General features: G+C 40.5%; 7 protein-coding genes across 7 annotated transcripts; all 7 read left to right on the plus strand.

Annotated features, from left to right (window-relative positions):
- Window positions 1–281: 281 nt before the first annotated feature.
- Window positions 282–1,748, plus strand: LSM04_002948 (SUN domain; the record flags this gene model as incomplete). Its single annotated transcript, XM_067329814.1, has 1 exon — window positions 282–1,748. One exon carries the CDS (start codon window positions 282–284, stop codon window positions 1,746–1,748), a length of 1,467 nt encoding a protein of 488 aa, XP_067187282.1.
- A 475-nt stretch (window positions 1,749–2,223) lies between these two features.
- LSM04_003326 (uncharacterized protein) lies at window positions 2,224–5,784 on the plus strand (the record flags this gene model as incomplete). Its single annotated transcript, XM_067329815.1, has 1 exon — window positions 2,224–5,784. One exon carries the CDS (start codon window positions 2,224–2,226, stop codon window positions 5,782–5,784), a length of 3,561 nt encoding a protein of 1,186 aa, XP_067187304.1.
- Window positions 5,785–6,211: 427 nt separating this feature from the next.
- LSM04_005782 (uncharacterized protein) lies at window positions 6,212–8,509 on the plus strand (the record flags this gene model as incomplete). Its single annotated transcript, XM_067329816.1, has 1 exon — window positions 6,212–8,509. The coding sequence occupies one exon, from the start codon at window positions 6,212–6,214 to the stop codon at window positions 8,507–8,509; it is 2,298 nt and encodes a 765-aa protein (XP_067187428.1).
- A 531-nt stretch (window positions 8,510–9,040) lies between these two features.
- Window positions 9,041–9,355, plus strand: LSM04_007586 (uncharacterized protein; the record flags this gene model as incomplete). The annotated part of the gene is made up of 1 exon (XM_067329817.1): window positions 9,041–9,355. The coding sequence occupies one exon, from the start codon at window positions 9,041–9,043 to the stop codon at window positions 9,353–9,355; it is 315 nt and encodes a 104-aa protein (XP_067187514.1).
- A 390-nt stretch (window positions 9,356–9,745) lies between these two features.
- Window positions 9,746–13,519, plus strand: LSM04_000283 (uncharacterized protein; the record flags this gene model as incomplete). Its single annotated transcript, XM_067329818.1, has 1 exon — window positions 9,746–13,519. The coding sequence occupies one exon, from the start codon at window positions 9,746–9,748 to the stop codon at window positions 13,517–13,519; it is 3,774 nt and encodes a 1,257-aa protein (XP_067187160.1).
- Window positions 13,520–13,969: 450 nt separating this feature from the next.
- On the plus strand, window positions 13,970–14,548 carry LSM04_009272 (uncharacterized protein; the record flags this gene model as incomplete). The annotated part of the gene is made up of 1 exon (XM_067329819.1): window positions 13,970–14,548. One exon carries the CDS (start codon window positions 13,970–13,972, stop codon window positions 14,546–14,548), a length of 579 nt encoding a protein of 192 aa, XP_067187587.1.
- A 524-nt stretch (window positions 14,549–15,072) lies between these two features.
- Window positions 15,073–16,068, plus strand: LSM04_001654 (Peptidase C54; the record flags this gene model as incomplete). Its single annotated transcript, XM_067329820.1, has 1 exon — window positions 15,073–16,068. One exon carries the CDS (start codon window positions 15,073–15,075, stop codon window positions 16,066–16,068), a length of 996 nt encoding a protein of 331 aa, XP_067187229.1.
- Window positions 16,069–16,473: the final 405 nt, after the last annotated feature.

Consider the following 16,473-nt stretch of genomic DNA (forward strand, 5'->3'; position numbering starts at 1 on the left):
TATATATATAATATGATCTTGTATTTCTCTGTCTTGCTGTTTTTCAATGTGACGTTTGGGTATTCCATTTCTTTTTTTCTTTGTTTTATTTTTCGCATTTTCTTTTACTTTTTTTGTGCTTCTTTACCCCTTCTACATTATGGCTTAATACTCAAACGTACAGCTCCTCTGCAATTCTGCACCTCTCCTCCTTTTTTTCACCTCTCTTTTTTTTCTCCCTATTATTTAATTGTTATGGTGACTCAGAAATCTACATACGCGTGCATGGGCGTACTCAAGTCATGAAAAAAGACCGTATGTTGACGTTAGCGGCACTTGTTGTCTTGGGAATCTTGTGCAGTTTACTATTTCTAAAGGCTAGAAATCGTATAGTGCAGAATGAGAAACCACATGGTAAGAGCTCAGATTTCATGACAAATTACGCATCTGCGTATCTAGGTGCCACTCTAACAGATTTTAGTCATGCATGCAAGGGTGCATCATCTCTACTTAATGAAGATACAGAAAAGTATATGATATGTTCATGCAAAGCAAGACGAAAACTTTTCACCGTTCAGTTAATTCGTGAGATTGAGGTTCGTATTGTAACATTAGTTTATCTTGAACATTTTAGTGCTAGTGTGAAAAATTTTACATTACTAGGAAGTAGAAAGTACCCTACGAATGAGTGGCGTGTGCTTGGGAATTTTGAAACTGGTCCATGGCGAGGAACGCAGCAGTTTCAAATTGCCCCACAACCGCCTGTACGATTTGTACGATTTATGTGGGCCACTTCCCACACCGATGACTCATGGTGTACACTGACAACATTTAAAGTGTTTGGTGTAGATGTTCTGGAGACACTAACAGAGGACTACGCCGTGGATGAGACAGAGGCATCCTATCAGTCACCGGAGATGATGTTACCGGCACCACCGGTAGTTGTAATGCCGGTGCCATCAAGTAATGTTAATACAGGCATGAATACTGATACATCAAAGGAACAAGAAGAACGAATGGAGAAGGGAGGAAATACGAGAAAAAGAGCAAATTTGACGAAGCTTATTAATCAAGTAGATGAAGTTGTGGCAGGAAGAAACGGTGGTACTAGTGGCATCAGTAGCGATAATAATACTAGTAATAATGGTGGTGCTGGTCGAAAGAAGAAAAGTAACGGTGGAAACATTAATAACAGTATTAATTTGGGTAATTCGATGTACTGTAGTTATGATGAGTATATAGATAATAACTCCACTGTATGTTTACCAGAAGAACGCCAAATATATAAACTCCGTTCTATGTGTATGTGCCCTTCCAAAATAGTTTCCCCTGGAAAAGTGATACCTCCCTCTAAGACGTACTATGGAGGAACAATACTGCAAATTCTTGCACAAATGAGCAAGCAACTCAAAGCTTTGCAACATGAACTAGATGAATCTCGAATAGAACAAAAAGAATTAAGGAAAAAATTTTCATATAATGAGGAATCCCTAGGACTTGTTGGAACACATCTTCGTGATACAGTAACAGTTACTTGCGAGTACCGTGACAGGTTGATTGAACTAATGAGGGAGATGGATGTAATGAAGTCTCGCCTCTCAATACTACCGGAGTTACAACGACCGAATAATGGAATTCTCACAATGTGGGTGTGGCTACTCTGCTCAAATATATTAGCGATTGTGGCCTTTATTGCTGCATGTTTCTCTGCACACCAAAATAGTACAGCTGCTGCTAGGCGTTCAACATCTTTTATACCTCTGGGGTAAATGTGCGCCTCCCCTTTCTTAGTTTCTATCCTTCTTTTTTTTTTGTGCTTCTTTCAAAAAGAGAGCGAAAGAGGCAAAAAAAAAATTCCTTTGCTGACTCTTTCTTTCTTTTTCTTTGAGCGGTTTATTTCTATTTTTTTGCTTTATGTATTTTTTTTTCTATTGGGAAAGGGTGGATCACTCTTTTTCTTCTTCTTTTTCTTTCTTGGTTTATTTTATCGTCTTGGCACAATAAGTAAAAAATATACGGACAACATCAGAGAAGAAGGAGTGAAATCAATATATTTGATTACACTGACGAGAAACCAAAAAAATAAAAATAAGAAGGATATTTGAGCGTATCGCATAGTTTTATATCTTTACGCATTACCCTAACAAACTTTGTTTCTCTCATTACAGTTATTAATATTACGGTACACCTTACCATTAAAGGTGTACAACCACTATTTTTAGTTTTCCCTAGCTGTAATAACAAATGCAGCAGAGGGTCCTTATCGTTACACCAGTTGCTTTGTTTGAAGTTGTGGATGGTAAAACAGTTGAGAGAGGAAACTGTGCTTGTGCCATTGTAGCACTTCCATCAGATCGGCCAAAATATAGTTTGGTATGTTATAATGAACGTCGCGAAACACTCTGTGTTGGATCTCTTTCTTCAAATAATGAACAGAGTATTCAATTTGAAATACAGGTTAGTATGTATGCAAGTTTTCGTGACAATACAGGCAGACGTTGGAGTTTTATGTTTCTCAAAGATTCTCATGTAGACGCATTTTTGGCTGTACTTGGTATCGCCTGCTATGCTCTTTCAGGACAACCTGCAAATACTACCGTGATTAGTGATTTTGCTCCACCAACTGGAGAAATTCGAGTAGGATTAGCGCATCGTGTAAAGGTACGATATTCTGCCTTTGCAGTTCGAAAGAATAATTCTCTATTACAACTTGATGAATTACTAGAAACTAATGGTGATCGTCCATACAGTTTTCAACCTGTACAGTCCTTTATGGCACTTTATCCAGAGGCGAAAGGATTTGAGTCTAGTGTGCTAGGTATGATGGAAGACTCTAGACGTACTGTCATTTTACCAGCTACACTCCCACGCTCTGGAAAACATTTATACGGTAATGACTCTGTAGCTTTTGTTGTGCAATTAGTTCGTATTCTTCATGTGGATGCCCCAATAACGGATGTTTCGAGGGTACCAACAGTTTTCGTAGAAGATGACAAGTTAAATAACAATGATGCACTTATTTTAGCCTCCCCAGAACCCTTAACGAGTGCTTCCCACAACATGGATTCTAATGGTACGAAGATTGTTGTACTACACAGTGGGGTACGTGAATCGGCATTATCTGGTGCTGATAGGTTTCATACTGCTAACTTTGGTGGTGAGGGGAGTGGAATTCCGGCGGAGCACATGACACTGGTGCAAAAACTTGGAGCTCAGGTGAATACTGCCACGACGAGTGCCCGTGATATTCGCGATTTGGCCATTAGTGTGGCTGGGGAGTGGAAGCAGAGCGTGAACCGGCCGACGTCGTCTGCCCTGACGGATGCGGCCCTGCAGCAGTCTGTGCAGGAGTTAATTGCGGAGAAGCAGCGGGTGATGGAAGATGTTGGCCGCCGCGACGAGTTACTGCGGGCGGTGGACGCGCGGAATCGGGAATTGCAGAAACGCCTCGACGCGGCCGCGCTGGTCTCGCAGCAGTTGATGGACGAGCGGAGCGATGCGGCCCGGGCGGCGTCGGAGACTCGACTGGCCGGCGACCGTCAGTTGTTGCGGCTGCAGGAGGCGCTGCGGGCGGCGGCGGCGGAGCGGGACGACACTTCGCGGCACCTCCACACCGCCAAGTCGCTCCTCGCGGCGGCCGACGACGAACTGCGGGCGGTTCGCGCAAACAGCGACGCCCACCGCCTGCAGGCCGCGGCCTTCCAACACCGCAGCGCGGAGGTGCGGGCGGCCCTCAGCGCGAAGGCGGACGCCCTGCGGGAGTCGATCGCCGCCGCCACGGAGGAGGCCCACGTGCGGACGGCGCAGTTGAATGATGTGCGCCGCACCGCCGAGGCCCAACGCATACAATACACCCAATTGATGGAGGACGAGCGGCAGCGGCGGTGGTTGGAGCAGCAGCAGCTCCGCGGCGAGATTGTGGTGGAGCTGCAGGGACGCGAGGACAGCTTCCGCGCCGACCGCGCCCGCGTAGCGGAGGAAAACTTCGCACGGGGACGTGCAGCCGGACGTGAAATTGGTAAAAAGGAGGCTCGCGTTGATGTTGCCGCACAAATGGATGAACTCCGCCTAGACGCACAACGTGCTCTAACGGAGCTGGATGGATGTAAAACAGATTTACGCCGAGTTACGGAGAATGCAATGACACGCAATCGTACACTAGGGAGAAAGGTAGCAACACTCAAAAAGGATATATATGAGGAAACACGCAAGCGAGTACGACTTGAGTTTCAGCTTGGTGATACACGGGCAAAGTTGCGAGGTGCGCAGGATAGCATTATGGTAGCCTTCACAGAAGCTGTGCGTGGACTGCGGATGCCAGCAAAACCAGAAGATGTATTAATGCTTCTAGATGCTCTTAAAAAGAGAGAACGACTTGACTTTAGTTTTGAAGAAAAAATATTTGCAGAAGAGATGGAGGCGGCAAAACGACGGCGTATTGGTTGGATTGAAGCAGAAATGATGTCTCTCTATGGTAGTAATATGGAGTCTATGTATTGTGACTGGGTAGAACCACTAATGGCGCAACATCAAGCTACTGTAGAAATTGTAAAAGATCTATGGTTACATCGCGATGGAGCGGCACACTATGAACTTAATATTGCTGAAACACGTGAACGGTTTGAAATTGCTCAAGGAATGGAAACCTTTTTTGATTCCTTATCAAACTTCTTTGAACATCAAATGCAGGAGAGAGATCAAATTCTCTCTGACGCAGAAGCTGTTTCTAACGCATTACTGGAGGAATATACAGAACTAATAACGCAACTCACTGCGTGGAGTAAGGGTGAACTAGAAGCAAGAGAGCAATTGCGTAATGAGTGCCTCGCCGCTCTCGCTGCTGTAGAGGCCGAAGAGGCGGATGATTTCCGTCGCCTCATGAAGGAACTATTTGCTGATGTAAATACAATAGATCAAGATGCCATTATGGAGTCTGAAGAAGGTGCAAGAGCTGCTATTGATGCGTACCAGCTTGCAGAGTATACGGGGTTACTCTTTGATTATAATGCCGGTATGACGGCTTTAATGCGTGCTGCGGCTATTATTGCAGCTGTGGTGGAACAGCAACGCAATCTCATGACTTTAGAGTTTGAGTCGCGTGAGAGTATTGTATCAGAAGAGCAGGATTCCTTTAAGTATATCGCGAATGAGTACATCTCACAACTACCCGTAGTTAAAATACCAGAAAAAACACAGGAGAGAAAAGTTGAATGGGAGGGAAGTGAGGAAACATCACAAGCAACAGATGCTCAAGAAGAAATTGATCATAATGCGTTGAATATCCCTTCCGTTTCAGATAGGAAGAATGGTAATAATAATAATAATAATAATAATAATAATAATAATAATAATAATAATAATAATAATAATAATAATAATAATAATAATAATAATAATAATAATAATAATAATAATAATAATAATAATAATAATACCGTAACTCCAGATAACGTAGTTCTCTCACCACCATTAGAGCTACAGCAGAAACAGCAACAAGAGCAGCCGGAGGAAAATCAAAAACGAGACGATAATAAACATATTGTGTCGTTGAGGGGAAATAACGGTAACAGTAGCACGAGTGAAGACAGTAGTAGTGATGTGATGGAGCCTATAAAACCAGTAAGAGCACTACTGCCACCACATCCAAAACCACCCGCAAAGAAATCTAACCTTTTTGGTTCTTCCAGCGAGAGTGAGAGTGAAGAAGATACGAAACCGGTGGCATTAGCACGAAAAAACATTTCTACTAGACCTTTACCACCACCAAAATCAAAGCTATTTGATAGCACTGATAGCGACTCGTGAAGGGAGTAAAAGGAATAAAAAAAAACATACGGCATAAAATTACAGTGATATTATAGAAGATACGGTTGATTCTGTATGTGTATATGTGCGGGATAAAAGTTTTTTTTTTCTTTCTTTCCTTCTTTTCCATGCGGTTGTGGAAGAACGGAAAATAAAAAAGACGAAAAAAAGAAAGAAAGTATTGCTTACTGAGATGATAGTAATACAATAAGAGCATCATCATCTTATGATGATGTGCAATATTATTAATGAGTATGCAGAAGCATATTTTTATGGCTTTTTTTTGTACTGCTTTTTTACCATTTTTCTCCCTTTATATTTTGTTGTTCTTATTTCTTACAAAAAAAAAACAACAACAACAACAACAACAAACAAACAATATTATAATAAAGCCACAGAAAGAGAAGCCAATAATTCTTTTTAGTTAATGCAGTATCTATATGATGATGTTATACCACCATTCCGTTTCTTTTCAAAGATGGTTATGCGATGCGTAAATGACGCGTTAGATGAGGCAACGGCCTCTCGCCCATCCCAATATGAGAATAAAACCGAAACGTTTGGTACAACTATTATAGCAGATGCACCACCGTCTGTGGTTATATCTGCAAGTGAGATTGAACGCAGTGCATTGACTAGTCAGCAATATGAAGTTACAAATACAAGAAGAACTTCATCTAACCGAAAGGTTCTCACTGCCGTTTCTGTTGACTATTCCGTTACATTGTGTGGTTTCTCAGACGGTAAGGTCACACTAACACACGGCAGTCACAATAATGTTGTGTGTGAAACTGTGGAAGTTCCCATTATGGATGGTTTTCAACATGGACAAGTTATAGCACTTAGTTGTGCACCACAGAGTGAAACACAGTGGGCCGTCGCAGTTGGGTACAGTAAGGTCGTTTGTGTCTGTTTAGTATCGCTTTTTAAGGACACCTATTGTGGTTTGGCATCGAGGCGAAAATCAAGACATCGGGTGGTGGAATTAGATCTCACAGAGTGGGCATCTGGCGCTACTCTGAGTTCTCTACAACTATCACCATGTTTATCGTACCTTACACTGGGATTTAATAATGATGCACTTATAAATATAGCGGCACTTCCACCACTTGAGGTTCCACGTACTTTACAAGGAGAAGATAAACCTGAACGATTTCAACTGGGGATTGAATACCGTTTATTAGAGGATGGATCTCTCAGTAGTAATCGTCGAGGAAAAGTGTTTTTTATTCCCGAAACGACCTCAGGTCATTTGCAAACTTTTTTCATGTCCGCTATATCGCAAACGCCATGTAATGCCATCTCCTCTCGTCGTCACCCAATATCTCTCCTGGTGTGGTTGGATGGTAACAGCTATACACGTTGCTCTTTGGGTAATATCACTAAGAGTGATATAATGCGACCAGGTACTTCGGGTGATTTCAAAACATTAACAGGTGAATCTTATTTAAAGAGGTTTTCTGGTCTTTCATCTTCTTCTACGTCTGCTTCCGCTGTCGGTACTCTTGCCGCAGCACGGAAAATCGGAGGACGCAGAGGGTCTGAAACGGCTGGTTCAAAAAGGAAAGAATTGGATAACAAAATGGCATTATCCACAACATTTGAACAACGATTTCAATTCGCTAAATCAGTTCAAAAATGTTTATTACCAGATAATATTGTTACAGCTGCTATAACTTCTGCGGATGGTGAAGTTGTCGCAGTGGGATGCAGCAGCGGTAAAGTGTATTTAATGGATGGAAGAGGCATTACATCCGTACTTTCCATGTTGCCATCGCATCGAAAGTCATTGCGATTATCTTTTCTCTTTACATTTCCCACCGCCTGCCGCTCAACTCCTGTTCAAACTATTGTTGCAATAATACTCAAAAGTGGTAGTAGTAATAGTAATAATGATAGTGCTGGTACTGGTGCTGGTGATCGCATCACATTAGCGTATGCTAGTGGTGTTCCAAGAGCCGCATTTACGAAATGGGCCACCACACACTATCTTCGAGAAGTAACGGATCTACGTGCACTACTTCCACTGGGAGATTTGTCTATGTTTTTGCTTTTCTCTGATGCTGGGGTGTTTCTCTGGGATGTGCACTACAATTGTGTGGTGGCAAAGATAACTGGATTACCACCACTTGAACCGTTTACAATAGAACGTAGTACGGGTCGTAAATCATCATCTACAACGGCAATAACATCCATATCAGCAGCCACAAAACCCATCTCAACAAAAAGATCAAACAAAACAGGCTCACTAAGTCCTTTAATGTCTTCAAATACACATCGTGATGTTTATTTGCCGTTTTCTACAGAACTTGCCATCTTCTGGCGAACCACGGATGGGGCTTTTGCCCGACTCTTTATTAAAGATCTCATATCGCAGGTGTACCCACTACTGTCTGTGTACTTTCCAAGTCTGCCGCTGCGTGCACTGGGATGGGTGCTCAATCACGTGCCTCCACACCAGCGGCATTCGGCGGAGTGTTTGGCAGCCGTTGCATTACCGGCAGAAGCTCAGATTGATTTATTGGATGAGACGAGCTGTGGAAACCGCAGTAATGAGATGCGGCCACTCTCATCAACTGTATTTCCTCCACTTTCCGAGCCTAAACGCGCACTTAGCCCTGAAGATGTTGCAGCAAATTTTCTGGAAGCCACTTGCTCTTCTGTTGCTACGCGCAGAATGGAGATGCGTCGTATGTTTGCATCATCATTGACGCAATGTTCATGAAACTAGGTTATATTATGTAAAATGTAAATATTGAGAGTGGATAGGACTTTGTAGCCTTATATATATATATATATCCTACTCGTTAAGAAAGTGGTACAGGTATGTTCTCCCTTTTTATATATCTATTTCTTTTCGTTTGTGTATTTATGGTTGTTAGCTTTTTTTTGTATTTTTTTTTTCATTTCTTTTTTGATTTTTTTCTTATTTTGAAGATTTCTCTGGGGTTTCTCTCTTTTTTTATCTTTTCTCACTTTTAACCCCTTTTCTCTCTCTCTCACTCTCTTTCATATAAACCCATTTCTCACACTTTTATTCATTCTTTATTTTCTTATTACGTATTACTAGAGCGACGTCAGCTCTCGGAACCGCTGCAGCAAAGAGAGACTCAGGCTGCCTTGAGTGTGTGGAGCACGAGCAGAAAATACGAACAGACGGCGGGATCTGTTTTTAAAGAGATTAAACAACAGGGTGACTGAAAGAGAAAACATATAAACATACTCACAAAAAAGAAAAAGAAAAACACAATAAAGAATGATACGACGTGTATCATGTTTGAGTTCGGCTTTATTGGAACGAAATGTGACTGGAGGATTTGTAACGCTCTTCATATCTCTTCGTGGTGCACGCAATGATCGACGCAATAGCAACAGTGACGAGTTGACAAGTACTTATTTTGATATGCAAGACGTTGATGCCGATCGTCTCAATCACCGCTATTGGGATTCATTTGGCATGCCGTATGATGATATGTTATTATTGGATGAGCTTATTCTTGAGAATGGTGTGGATATTACTGAGCAAATCCCTATGCGAGATCGTCGGCTTTTGCTTGGGGAGTACCTGTGAAATTTATGAGAGGTATTATCACATAACAAATATATATATATATATATATATATATATATACAGACACGTACAGAGAAATATATATATGCTTCTGTTGTTTACAAGAAGTGAAGTCAAGACAAGAGGAGAGAGAGAAAAACAAACAAACAGAGAAATGGAATATTGGTGTTGGATATTTATATACTTATATTTATACTACCCTTGTCAAGCTCATAGGTCAGAACAAGTATGTGGGAAGGTGCTGGGATGACACAAAAAATAATCGACTTTATTTTTTTACTTTTTTTCTGCACTGTCATATATATATATATATATTCTTATCCTATTCTTTATTATTATTATTTCTCTATTCTTATCTATCTATTTTTTTATATCTAATTTAAAGAGGCCATGAAGGCGTTACTCTGTGCGTTGGCCTTTGTTCACATTCTCTTAACAACATGCGCCTCCGCCGAGCCGCCGCCGCTGGTGTTAGACACAATGTTGTTATTAGATGTCGCATTGGCCCCACTCCGCGGTGTTGGCGGTACTGTTTACACTATTGCGAGAAGAGAGAAATTCACATTTGTTTGTGTACTCCCACAACAACACACACCACACCCCATAACATTTGCGGACTTTGATGTACAGTTTGGTGTTCTCTATACCACAGAGAATCACGTCAGTAAGGATTTAATTAACTTACAGAATACAGAACTACAGCCAATTGCTGTGTTGGATGCCTTGCAGGGGTGTTATGTGCATTATAAAGATAGATCCACGCAGCATACACCACCGTGTTTGGCGTTTCTGAACTCCACAGCAAATGATTGTCTTCGCGGGGAACGGGAATCGTTATTTTTTACTCCAGCCCCAACTGCAGTGGAGATGTTGGCAATATATATCACACGTTATCTTCCACAACGGGCTAATATGCGGGAAATGATTGCACTCACAGCAAGTTTTCAAGTGGATATGCTACAAACAAAGTTACATCTTGAGAAGAATAAGATTGAACTTTCTCCTTCAGAGTATAAAGAAGTTGTGTTTTATGTGGAGAAGCAAGTGGATGTGTTAATACGGAAACACCGTCTGATGATAGATGATAAGTGGAGACTTTTACAGTCATGGTTAAATACAACTACTAGTATGGCGTGTTCAGTCGCTAATGAACTACCGCAATGGCTGTTAAAACCACAAGAAGTTACAGTGGAGGGTATTGTTGGATTAGTAAGCCAAAGTATATCTAATCTATTCATATCTGAAAAGGAAAAGAAGAAGAAAAAAAAAGAGGAAGAAGTATTATTAATGGAACGTTCTTTTTGTGCCGCCGCTTCATTTGCGATTGCAGCTCTTTTTTTGGAGGATTTAAATTTCTTACAAATGCATGATACTCTGCGTAATACGGCGGCAACTTTACAGATTGTAGAAACTATGGAGGATGATAAAATGATTGTAGATAGAAACTTGAGATACTTACAGTATGTGGTGAAACAAGAATGGCAGAAACTTCATAGTCGTATGGCGAATACATCATACTGGAATTGTCTCAGTGGTATTTTCTTTGAAGATACGCCAACAATTCCATCCGTTGCCGCCTGCTTTACAGAAGAAGAAGTAACGGAAACACGATGGAATTTTCATACAGCTGATAATGCTTCTACTAATTCTATAGTGATAAATACGAGTAATGCAGAACGTGTGAAATACATCTTTAGATGGCCATCCAGTAAACCAATACGCTTTGATACTATACAGGCGAAGAACTCAGCGATTCAGACAGGCTTTATTGACTTTCCACTTAATACGGAACAACTTCCATCCTTTCCTGAAGAAGCTATAGAGAGTGTAGCGCAGAAACACCCATTAAATAGTACCCAACAGTGTCCAGCAGGAACCTTTGCCATTCTAGAGGATAATTTCTATTGTATGGATTGTGTTAATGCGAAGAATCTTTTTGTTTATTGCCCTGGGGATGGAGTAGTACACAGTTGTGCCAACAAACCAGATAATGCAGTTTACGTGCCAACAGGCCTGAGACCTTCTTCCTCTGAAAGTTGTCATTTTCGTTGCATAGATCCGTATATGTTTTTATTGAACGGGAAATGTGACTTTGTTCCTGGATATTATATGAATCATAATCAACTGGCAAACTGTACCGTACCGGATACTTTTATTGGACCTCTCTTATTACCATTTCATACCTTTGTTGGTAGTGGTGCACCAAATATCCCAGAGAGTTGTTCATATGTATTACGCCGACGTTTTATTTCAGAAAAAATATCTCAACTTCCATCACCACTGCAGTGTTGTGGATCCAATACGATGGGATTTTCAATGACTCTCTCAACTGTACTTTCAGGTCATATCATACGACAATATCATGCAGAAAACTACGGTGAGGCCTATCTACATCATATTACAAGTATTGCCTATGAACTAGTTGCTATTTTGCCAAATGGTTGGTCGTGGTATCTTATTTCTTATGTTGATCCTACACTACTAAGATCACCACTATCCGCTATTACAATGCAGTTGGCCTGGAATGCTTCCTTTTCTTCAGATCTCTTCTTTAGTGTGAATTGGACACTGTATGATAGTTGCACTGACTGTACAGGGATGAGTGAAGAAGTGAAACTGAACTTAACATTATCTTGGGATCCAATGTTAGAAGAGGTTGTTTTTTTTGTAAATGATAAGATACTTGGTACACCGATTCCCTATCGTAAAGTAAAGAAATTTCTTATGGGGGACTGTACAGATGGTACGCATACACATTTTCAGATAGCCGTGGGTGGTTGGAAGGCAGCGTATAAATCGCAGGTGGAATTTATTGGACGTATATTTTCAAATCGACTTCCACTTTACTTTGAGTATTTTCCTGGTAAAGTGGAAGAACTTTTTTTGCGAAATCGTCCTCTTTCACTATTGTCATTACCTTCTAATAGGCCTTTATTTGCGGATCCTGCCAATTCAAGTTTTGCGGCTCTTATATTTACAACAGCATCAACCATAATGGATCTTGCTCGTATAACGAATAAACTTCAACAGGAATCACGTAATCATTATTTCTTACCTGGACATTTCTGTAGACTTTATTCACAGCGACAATTGGATGGATGGGGATGTTTTTCTTGTCCGGTTGGAAGTTATGGTTTATTACCGGATGACATATCAAGAAGTAAGGATGGCTATTGTCAGTGTGTCTCAACACGGCATATGACATATAATCAGGAAGCGTGTATTCAACGTCAAATCGGGTATGGAGCTCCAGTGAAAATTGTCATGGTGAATACAAGTAATCTCTTTATTCCACTAACAAATTCAAATTCTACATCTCCTGTATCATCACTTGTTCGTTTTATTATTGACGAATATACACGTCCAACAAATGCGGTTCATTTATTACATCCTAAAGTTGTGGCAAATGTGGATTGTACTCCAGGTTTTAGTCTCTTCAAAATCCATAATTCCCCTGATGAATCTACTGTAGAAGTGTTATTTGATGTTTCATTGGGTATTCATGTTGAGATGTGTAACATCAGCGGTTCTGTACAGATGGATCCTTTTCTCGAAAGTCCACAATCAGGACAACTCTTCAGATTTAACTTTCGTGCCCAACCACTAGTATCCAATAATCTTAATATTAATGGTTCTACCACGCTTGCGAAAGGTCAGTACTCATTATGGTTACAAGTAACAGGGTACAGTTTATTACAGTCTAGTGCAGTGGATGCACTACAACTCCTTGAGTTAAGGGATGATCAAATAAATATTTTTCGTGAGTCTATAAGTCAAGCGTATATACATGTTGATATACAATGCGGTCCCAACTGGAATGTATCTCGGAAACTATCAGTTAATACTGGGGTTTTGTTACCTGTTCAAGAAGGTCATAGTTGTACATTAGCTCTTACAGTCAAAAGTGCTATTGGGGCCTTTTCCCCAAGTACACCATTAATATTTACTGTGGATTCTTGTGTAGATGGACGAAGTGAGGGACTCTTGTTTTTAACAGTATTTGGGCTACAATTATTCTCAACCGTATTTTTTCTTACGGCATTACTAACAGCTTTGCTTTACATCTACTCCGCTCTACGAGATGGCTATGATAACAAGGAATCTGTTGCCCCCACTTCCAATGGGGGGAACAGAGTAGATCCATCCATTTCTGTAAGTACGTGAGTGAATTATTTTCTTCACATTAATGTTCTGCATTCTTTCTCAATTTGGTTTTCATTTGTTTTTTTTTACTTTTTTCATATACTCTTCACAGCTAGGCATGATATTTTTTGGTAATGCTGGTGTTTGTTTATTATTATTATTATTATTATTATTATTATTATTATTATTATTATTATTATTATTATTATTATTATTATTATTATTATTAATTTGAGGGTCTCTTGGTGTTCCTCTGCCAAGAAGGGTATTTGTAACTAAACAGTAACAATGAAAATACAGAAATTAAAACAAAGAAGAAAACAATTTTCATCGCTCCTCCCTCTTTACAACCCCACTCACATACATGTATTCTATTTCTATTTCTATTTCCACTTTTATAATCCTATATCCCTATCCGTCTATAAGTAGATTAGGAAGAGTTGTTGTTGTCATTATCATCTCGAGGCCCCTATGCTGCGCCGGCATCTCCGCGTGGCCCCACCGCCGTTGTTAATTTCCGCAGTGCGGGCGATGCACGGCAAACCCACGCAATCCCACAAAGTCCGCACCCAACACAGTAGACGCTGGTGGACGCAGTCAAAGGCCCGCCACCTCACCGCCATGCCGCACGATGAGTGCAGGTCCCGCCCACACTTCCCCGCCTATAACGAGGATGTGGATCGTCCCATGCTGGTGCCGCCAAACACGGTGTGCTTCAACTGTGAAAAGTCTATTGATGATAGTGAACCCAACAGCTTTGTCTGGATCCCAGCAGGAAACGCTACTGTACCGACAAAGCAGGGGTACTTTTTTCACTTTCACTGCTTCAAGTGCTGGCGGTGTAAGTATCGTCTGATGCATAATAAATTTTACTCTAAAGATGGAAAGGCATGGTGTGTGCCATGCGCACTCGGTAGAGATATTCGCGTCCCCACACGGCGATGGCACACTTCATACGTAAATACACATCGAACTGGATCAAGACTAACAGGACACTTTTTCCCTCGTCACAGCCATCAGATGGAGTTTTTATTTGATCCAAATGGCTAACAAGAAGAAGAACAAAGAGGTATACAACTTGGAGCGCCGTTCATTTACAAAGAGGAGGATAGTCCATACATATATACATATATTGGTAATTGTGTTTCTCCGTGCGTGGTACGGTTGTACAAATTATAGCTATTTATATCTTTTATTCCTTTTTTGTTTTTGTTTTTTGGCTCTTATTCTTCTTTGCTTCTCTTTTTTCTATATGACTTTTTGTATCGAATTTTATATATTTTTTCTCTTCTTTTTTTTCCCTTTTTTTTCGCTTCACTTTTTGGGTGTGTGTTTTGTTTTATTCTAATGTGATCCCTGTGTCAGAGATTCTCTTCGGTTCTCATAGTTTTGGTCACCGAAGTTAACAAGCACCTCTTGAAACGGGTCTGTCCTCCTGTTTACTTCTGTGTGTGTATTTCTTTTGGAGTTTAAGTGATTATAATTATACCCCCCCCTCCCCCCCCCCCAAAAAAAAAAAAAAAAAAAACAACAACAACAGCAACAAAGCAAAACAAATAAATAAAAGAAAAGAAATGCAATATTTGCGCTCTGTTCTGGATGCGAGGACTGGAAGTCAAGGTGCTGCTGTGGGGTATCCGTGTCAAATTCTTGGACGTCTTGTACATAGTGAAAGTGAGCTTGGCGATGTACTGCGTGATTTCTTTCTCTTAACATATCGCTCAGACTTTGATCCGCTGCCAGGATCTAACGTTACATCTGATAAGGGTTGGGGTTGTCTGGCACGATCATCACAGATGCTACTCGCCCATGCACTACGCCGTTACTCAGCAAGTGATTCCAAGTTGGAGTACTTTAGAGATATTGATTCGGTAGAGAAAGCTCCTTTTTCACTGCATAGTATGGTACAAGCAACGCTAAAAAGATCGAATGAATTTCGTCCTAAATACTGGCCACCTAGTAAAGGTTGTGAAGCCATTAGATGTTGTGTTAATGATGCACTTGATCGGAGGATCTTATCTCGGCCTATGGGTGTAGTGGTTAGTTCTAATGGTTCCATATCTGCTAAGGAAGTAGAATCGGAATTAGAGAAAAAAGGAGCTGTACTGATTTTAACTCCATTGCGTTGTGGTGCAACTCGACTTATGACACAGATGATGTTTTTTGCTCTTGAACATATTCTTCATTCTTCTACCTGTATTGGAGTGGTGGGTGGAGTGCCAAACCGTAGTTATTACGTTATAGGAAGCTGGGGTCAACGTCTTTTGTATCTTGATCCTCACTGTATGACTCAGAAAGCTCTAGTTTCTTGTGACGTAAATGATGCCGGTGTTGTAATGGCAACACCAAATTTAGTTAGATCGGTACGATGGGACTGTGTTGATACATCATTCTTTTTTGGTTTCTTTTTGGATTCTGTTTCCCAATGGGAAGAGCTTCGAGCTCGTGTGGAAGATGTGAGGAAACGCTCTATGGAAGAACTTTTTTTCATAGATGATGGTGATATGTCAAGTATGACTTTAAGTACATTAGCAGAATGGCCTAGTGATGATGATACTTCTGAGCTATAAGATGGTGTTTATTTCTCTGTATAACTGTCCTTTTGTAGAGACCTATGTCTACAGTCTTTTATTATTATTTATTAAATCTTGCTTTTATTGCTTCCCCGATTTTTCTGTCTCTCTGCGTGTTTGTTTGTTTGTTTGTTTGTTTGTTTGTGTGTGTATGTGTGTGTACATATATTTATATATGAATGGTTGGGTGAAAGAAGCCCTGATCTAATACTTTCTTCTTTTTGCCCATAAAAAAACTTGGTATGTCTGACAACGTTTCTGAATAAACAATGAAAGAAAAAATAAAAAACAACAACAGCAGGGGATAAGTAAGAGTTTCAAGTATCATTTTTTTTTTTTGCGTAAGTATATATATATATGTTGTCTATATTTTTACTGGAGTCTCTGTGTATAGGCATCTCT

The sequence above is a fragment of the Trypanosoma melophagium genome (assembly GCF_022059095.1).
Source record: "Trypanosoma melophagium isolate St. Kilda chromosome Unknown ctg5segment0, whole genome shotgun sequence".
Taxonomy (NCBI): Eukaryota; Euglenozoa; class Kinetoplastea; order Trypanosomatida; family Trypanosomatidae; genus Trypanosoma; species Trypanosoma melophagium.